Source organism: Leucopleurus acutus, assembly GCF_964270905.1.
Source record: "Leucopleurus acutus genome assembly, chromosome: 11".
Classification (NCBI taxonomy): Eukaryota; Metazoa; Chordata; class Mammalia; order Artiodactyla; family Delphinidae; genus Leucopleurus; species Leucopleurus acutus.
In genome coordinates this window covers 6,919,928-6,927,084 of record NC_139152.1, presented here as the reverse complement: position 1 = coordinate 6,927,084, position 7,157 = coordinate 6,919,928, and the positions used below count along the sequence as shown (strand labels likewise).

Below are 7,157 nucleotides of genomic sequence, written 5' to 3'. Positions count from 1 at the left end.
CCTGCGTAAAGCCCAGGATGGCTGCGTGCGCGTAGTATCCTTGTGAGCCAGGCGGGGACGGTTCTTGTTCTCTCCTTGAAGGCCACGTCTGGCCCTCCCTCCTGTGCTTGTGAGGTGGGCTGTTGTAGGGGAGAGATGAGAGCAATGGCAGGGAGCCTCTCTTGGGTGGCAGGCAGCCTCTCTTGGGTGGCAGGCAGGAGCCTATGGGGCCAGGTGCCGCTGGCCTGCAGAAGCTTCTCTCTGGGTAAGTGGCTGATGCAGAAGGACGCCCCGAGAACTACTTCAAAGTAAGCGGCTCAGATTCATTCCTTTTCTTCCCCATCCCTAGGTGTTCCCAGATTGTTCCATGTGAGGGTCACCCTCCCGCCCCGCAAAGTGGTTGATCGTTGGAACGAGAAGAGGGCCATGTTCGGGGTATATGACAACATCGGGATCCTGGGTAAGACTCGACGCGGTAGTGCAGAATTTCAGAGCGGCAGTGATGCCGTAATGATTATCTTTTTTCACCTGTGTAGAAATGGTACCTCCTTCAATAGTAAGAACAAACACGTGGCTATTTACGTTGTGTTCGGCACTGTTCTGTGTGCCCCGCATGCATTAACACATTTAATCCTCATAACCTTTTCACTTTGCAGGTGAGGAATCTGAGGCACAGGGAGGTTAAGTAGTTTTTCCAAAGCTAGTAAATAGCAGGTCCAGAATTTGAACCCCAAGCAGTCTTGCTCCAGAGCCTGTGCTCTTGTTACTCTAGCGTAATGTGTTTTGTCTCTAGGTGCTGCTAGGGAGATGCAACCGTGTTGAAGGCTTAGCTGGTGGAGGCTGGGTTCTCTCCTCTTGGAACTAATACCTTCTTTCACATTACACAGGAAACTTTGAAAAGCACCCCAAAGAACTGATCAAGGGCCCCATATGGCTTCGAGGCTGGAAGGGGAATGAATTGCAGCGTTGTATCCGAAAGAAGAGAATGGTTGGAAATCGGATGTTCATTGATGACCTGCACAACCTGAACAAACGCATCAGCTATCTCTACAAATGCTTTAACCGACGTGGAAAGTACCGGTAGAAGAGAATGCTTGGAACTGTGGAAGAGGTGTATCTATCACCCAAGAGAAAGGGAAAGTACTTTTCCTTATGAGGAAAGGGATTTGTATGCTCTCAGGAATAAAATGGGACTTCTTTGAAATCTGTTATCCACATCTTTATTTTCCTCTAGATGCTACTTTTACTCATTCATGCGACTAGGAAGTGGAACTCATCCCTAAGTCTTATAGTCTTAGGTTTGGACTTCATCGCTTGCCCTTTGCAGTCTAGCCATACCTATGGTGTTTAAAAACTAAAGAATTATTGTTGGCATCTGTTGATGTTTGGCCCTTCATGTATTGAAAGTGGTAATTTTAAACTGCCCCACAGTGCCATCATGTTAAATGTATTTTTTAAAACCCTTCCGCACTGAAATGAAGTATAATAGAAAAATGGAATTATACTTCTGCACTAATCTTGTCAAAAAATATTTATTGAGTACGTTTTCTGAGCTGAGAACTGTAGGAAAGCCAAAATGTAATATATCCTCCCCCCATGGTTTTCTAGTTATGTGTATAAAGTTATAGTCTCACATGTACACTTTATTATGAGGCATTAAGTACCATATGAGTGGTTTGCTTGAGTGGTTCCTAAGCCTGATTGATCATCAGAATCTCTGGGTAGTTTAACAATTTAGAAAGTCTAGTCCCTGCCCCCAAAGATTTGTGATCTGTAGAGCTGAGCTGAGGCTTGTGGGTCTATGTCGGTGGGTTTTTTTTTTTTAATAATTTAAAAAAAATGTATCCATCCGTATAGGACATATGGACATCCATATAGGATATATAGACATTTCAAATTAAGAGTAATCAGGGACTTCCCTGGTGGCACAGTGGTTAAGAATCCACCTGCCAATACAGGGGACACGGGTTTGAGCCCTGGTCTGGGAGGATCCCACATGCTGTGGAGCAGCTAAGCCTGTGCACCACAACTACTGAGCCTGCGCTTTAGAGCCCGCGGACCACAACTACTGAAGCCCGCGTGCCTAGAGCCCGTGCTCCGCAACAAGAGAAGCCACCACAACGAGAAGCCTGCACACAGCAACAAAGAGTAGCCCCCACTTGCCATAACTAGAGAAAGCCTGCGCGGCAACAAAGACTGAATGCACCCAAAAGAAAGAGTAATGAGATGAAAAGTTTTCTCACAGCTTGCTTTTTGTGCTCCTTGAGGCACCCACTCTTATGAGATTCTTTTTAATCTTTCTGGATATATACTGTGCATGTACAAGCTTATCTATCTATCTGTCTTCTTTATAAAAAAAAGTAGGGTTCCATGCACACTAAGTTACATTTTCACTTAATGTAACGTAGGTATGGTTTTATATCCTCACCTTATATACCATAATGATTTAACCAGTTCCATTTTGATAGACATTTAGATTGTTCCAGGCTTTTGCTTTTGCTTTTTCAAAGTATGACTCCTCTAATTTTAAGTAGTTCTAATTTTAAAAGCCAGGTGATTTTAATTAGCTGTGTTTGGAAACCACTGATGTGGGTGATAAATAACCTAGATAAGAGAATGTGTTTGGCCTAATCAGAAGAGGCTTCATAGAAGAGGTTGGATTTCAGTAAGCAGAGAAAGAAGTAGAACATTTCAAGTGGGGAAGAGAAGAGTGATCCGTGGTGCATGGTGAGGGAATATAGAATGTGTTGGGAGATGGCTGGGTAGGTCTAGCTATAATGACACTGTCTGCTTTTTCATCTTTTAATAATTTGCTTGGCCATAGATCAAGTTAAATAAGTTTGACATTACTCAACTGAGAGGAGAAAAATGTTGCTACAATTTTAGAATTGTGTATTGATTAGAGTTAAATTCAGTGTCTCCAGAGCCTAGCCTATGTAAGGCTCTCAATAAATATTTGCAGAGTGAAGTAGGGAAAGTATTTGAGGGGCTTCCCTGGTGGTCTAGTGGTTAAGACTCTGCGGTCCCAATGCAAGGGGCACAGATTCGATCCCTGGTTGGGGAACTGAGATCCCGCATGCCACAAGGCATGGCAAAAAAAAAAAAAAAGAAAGAAAGGGGCAAAAGGAAAGTATTTGACATATTGATTTTAAAGAAATCTTTTATGTGGGTTAAAAGTGCTATTTGTGTTTCTTGGGAGGGTTTTTTAAGTTGATTATGAGTCTCTAGTATAGTGTAGACTGTTGATTAAAAATGTCCTTTGGAGTCAGACAGGTCTGGGTTTAAACTCAAGCTATACCACTCTATTTGACCCTAGGCAAAGTAGGTAATTTCTGAGCCTTAGTTTTTTTAGCCTGTCAATTAAGAACAATACAATACTTTCCTCATAGGGTTATGTGAAGAATAAATGAAATTATGCATGTAAAACAGTACAGAGTTTGGCAATGTAAATGGTAATGACACTCCTCTGGAGTGTGTGTAGTTGCCAAGAATTAGAAAAACCTGAAGAAATGAATGGAAATAGGTTTTTTAAATTAACTTTTCAATAAAAGTATTGCAAACTAAAGAAAGTGAATTAGTTATAGATATAAACTGAGATTTGAAGGTAAATGAATTAGGGTGATTAGGTCTCTTATTTGATCCAAATCCTTTAAAAGTATCCGTTTCGATTATCTATTGTTACATAATACTCCATCCCCAAACTTAGTGACTGAAAACAACAAATTATGAACTCATATTCTCTGGGTTATCTGGGCTCAGCAGGGCGGTTATGCTCCATTTGGTGTTGGCGGGGGTCAACCATGTGGTTGCATTCAGCTGGGAGCTTGGTTGAAGCAAGAATGTCCAAGATGTCTTCACTCACATGTCTGGTGCCTCAATTGGAGTGGCTGAGATTTTTTTCCACGTGATTTCGTTATTCAGTAGTCTAGCTAACCTAAACTTCTTTACATGGAGGCTTGACTCCAGAGGGCAAAAATGGAAGTTGCAAGGTTTGATAGACATAGGCCAAGGAGTGACATGTTGTCACTTGTGCTGCATTCTACCAGTCAAAGTAAGTCATAGGCCAGCGCAGATTCAAGGCTATGTGGAAATGTACTCCATTTTTGGATCAGAGAACGTGCGTGCAATTACAGGGATGTGAGGAAGTGTCCACAGACATATTTGTAGGCAATCTACCTTAGTAACATTTTGTGTCTTTGTTGGGACTTTATCTTTTGGAAGGCTCAATAGAAGTGAAGCTAATAAAGTATGTGTTAGATTAACTGAAAAGTAGATTTTGGAGAAGTGGATTGATGGGTATACATGACCATACATTATGATCCTGGGTCTCATGTAAATGTATATATGAGAGTGTCAGGACTCAAAGGGAGTGAATTTTTAAAGGGATGGCTGGAAAGGAGCTGGATATGAGAATGGAGAGGTTGGTGTGAAGTATGAATGGCTCTGGGATACTTTACATGATTTGGTGGGACTGGAGAAGAGAAAATCAAATATTTGAGATTCTGCAAAGTGCAAGGTGCCCCAAAGAATATGAGTACATGTTTTAGTAGGATGTGTGGTTCTTGGTAAAGAGGAAAATGACCATTTAATTCAACGAGCATTGAATCTTCCTGCTGTGAAGATTTATAAGATCATGTTTTCAAGGACAGAACAATCTTGGTTTTGGTGTGAAACAGTGTGTAATATTTTTATTCAATAAACACTGAACCATTATGTGCAGTGTTATTTGGAGGGACATAAATCACTAAGTCAGGGTTGGTTCCTGACTCTCAGTAGCTTTCAGTCTACTTAAGAGATACAATATGTAAACAATATAAATTTGGATATGATAATTGCATAGGAAAATTAGTTCTTTTTTGGCTGGGGGGAGATCAGAAAAGTTATTTGTTGAAGAGATGACATTTGAACTGAATCTTGGAAAATTTCAGCTGATGGAAATGGGAAATCCTTGTTAAATATGGACAGTAATATCTATAGGGAGGAGCTTTGAAGGATATGAAATAATTCAGAATGTGAAATAATTCAGAATATGAAATAATTCAAATAATTCAGGTGGGAATTACACAAGTCCATAGGACTAGTTAGTGATCATTAACACACAGTAGGCTTTCTCTGATAGTAGGAAATAAGTTTGGATAGGAAATCTAGTGCCAAATAACTAGGAGTCTTGAATGCCAGCCAGGATGAAGAGCTTAAATTTATTTTTTCCCCTGCAGACGAGTGCTGTTCAATCCTGGCAACATGTTAGAATTCTTGTCAGAGCTTGAAACCCAGCGGGACCCCGTGGGGCCTTCCTGGGGACTGACACCCCACCACCACTTGTGTCCCCTGCCTCTTGTTTGTAGAACATCTTTAGCCTCCTAGGCCTTCCCCAAGTTCCAAAGAGCAAATTTAATCAGAGGAGTGAGAAAATGCAGAAACAAAGGGAAACAGTCAAGCAAGACAAAATAAATAGCCTTAAAACAAAATCAAGGACCTTTAGTTCCTCCCTGAGGGTTATAAATAATATCCTGAGCCGTATCCTTGAGCTGTTTTGCAGATACTAAACCCCCACCAGGTGTAAGAAGTTAACTACACGCTGACCACAGGCACATAGACCCCAGACTGGCTGGAACCAGAAGTTGATGATTGAGATTCCTGAAACATCACCCTGTTACCTCACCACCAACCAATCAGAAGGAAGTATATGAGCTGATCATGCACTCTGTGACTCCCTCACACCGTCTTTAAAAACCCTTCCCTAAAAGCCATTGGGGAGTTCGGGGAGTTCTGGCCTTTTGAGCTTAAGCTACCCATTCTTCTTGCTTGGCCTTGCAATAAATGCTTTACTTTCCTTCACCACAACCTGGTGTCAGTAGATTGGCTTTGCTGTGTATTGGGTAAGTGGACCCAAATCCAGGTTTCATAACATAAAAAAAAAAAAGAGAGAGAAAAAAAAAGATTAGAACCCAGACCAATGAAATCAACCTGAGCTGGTGTTCCAAGCATTCATATTTTTAAAAGCTCCATAAGGGATTCTAAATCGGGGTCAAATACCACGGCTTTGGGAAAGTGGAAGAAGACAAGGGAATACTTGCCAAGGTCCATTTGCTTTGAGATGTCTGGGCCTCTGAACTCATATTTTTGCTTTTCGATCTTGCTTGGTTTTATGTATCTCTTTGTCCACCTTCCCCACGGACTAGGCCTCATTCCCATTGAGGGCAGGAACTGTCTTGCACATGTCTGTTCACTGTAGTAGTCTAATATCTGGTCTCTTTGTGTACTGGCTCTTAATAGGCCCTTGGTAAATATCTGTAGAAGTAATCCATTCAACAGCCATTTACTGAAGGTCACCAGTAGGTTCCAGGGATACAAAGAAAAAAAGATACAACTCCTGCATTTAAAGAATTCCACGTAATGCAGGAGGTAGACAAAGAAGCATACTTATAAGGGGAGGGGGGAGGGAGAGGGATGGACTGGGAGTTTGGGGTTAGTAGGTACAAACTATTACATTTAGAATGGATAAACAACAGGGTCCTACTGTATAGCACAGGGAACTATTTTCAATCTCCTGGGATAAACCACAATGGAAAAGAATATAAAAAAAGGATGTGTATATGTGTATAACTGAATCACTTTGCTGTACAGCAGAAATCAACACAACATTGTAAATCAACTACACTTCAATTAAAAAAATAGCAAAGAGGGCTTCCCTGGTGGCGCAGTGGTTGAGAGTCCGCCTGCCGATGCAGGGAACACGGGTTCGTGCCCCGGTCCGGGAAGATCCCACATGCCGCGGAGCGGCTGGGCCCGTGAGCCATGGCCGCTGAGCCTGCGCATCCGGAGCCTGTGCTCCGCAACGAGGGAGGCCACAACAGTGAGAGACCCACGTACCGCAAAAAAAAAAAAAAAAAAAAAGAAACATAATTATAAAAATATCATGGCATTTAAAGCTTGTTAATTACCTACTGTGTAGGTTCAGAGAGGAGGGACGCGTATCCTGGGGGAGCAGGAGTGGGGGCAGGGAAGGCTTTCTGGAGGAGGCCATTACTGAGATATCTTAAAGAGTGGAGGCTAGCAGGCTTTCCAGGCAGATGAAACAGAAACAAAGGTCCAGAGGTGAGAAACAGCATGGTGTGTATGGGAAAGCTGTAAACGGTATTTGTTGGTGCGCGATAAAGAGGGCAGGAGATGGAGGC

The 7,157-nt window shown here is 42.1% G+C and overlaps 1 protein-coding gene across 1 annotated transcript; it reads left to right on the top strand.

Annotated features, from left to right (window-relative positions):
* Positions 1-1,172, top strand: MRPL51 (mitochondrial ribosomal protein L51). The gene is made up of 3 exons (XM_082850324.1): positions 1-244; positions 329-439; positions 867-1,172. Exons 1-3 carry the CDS (start codon positions 136-138, stop codon positions 1,061-1,063), a joined length of 417 nt encoding a protein of 138 aa, XP_082706450.1. The 5' UTR covers positions 1-135; the 3' UTR covers positions 1,064-1,172.
* Positions 1,173-7,157: the final 5,985 nt, after the last annotated feature.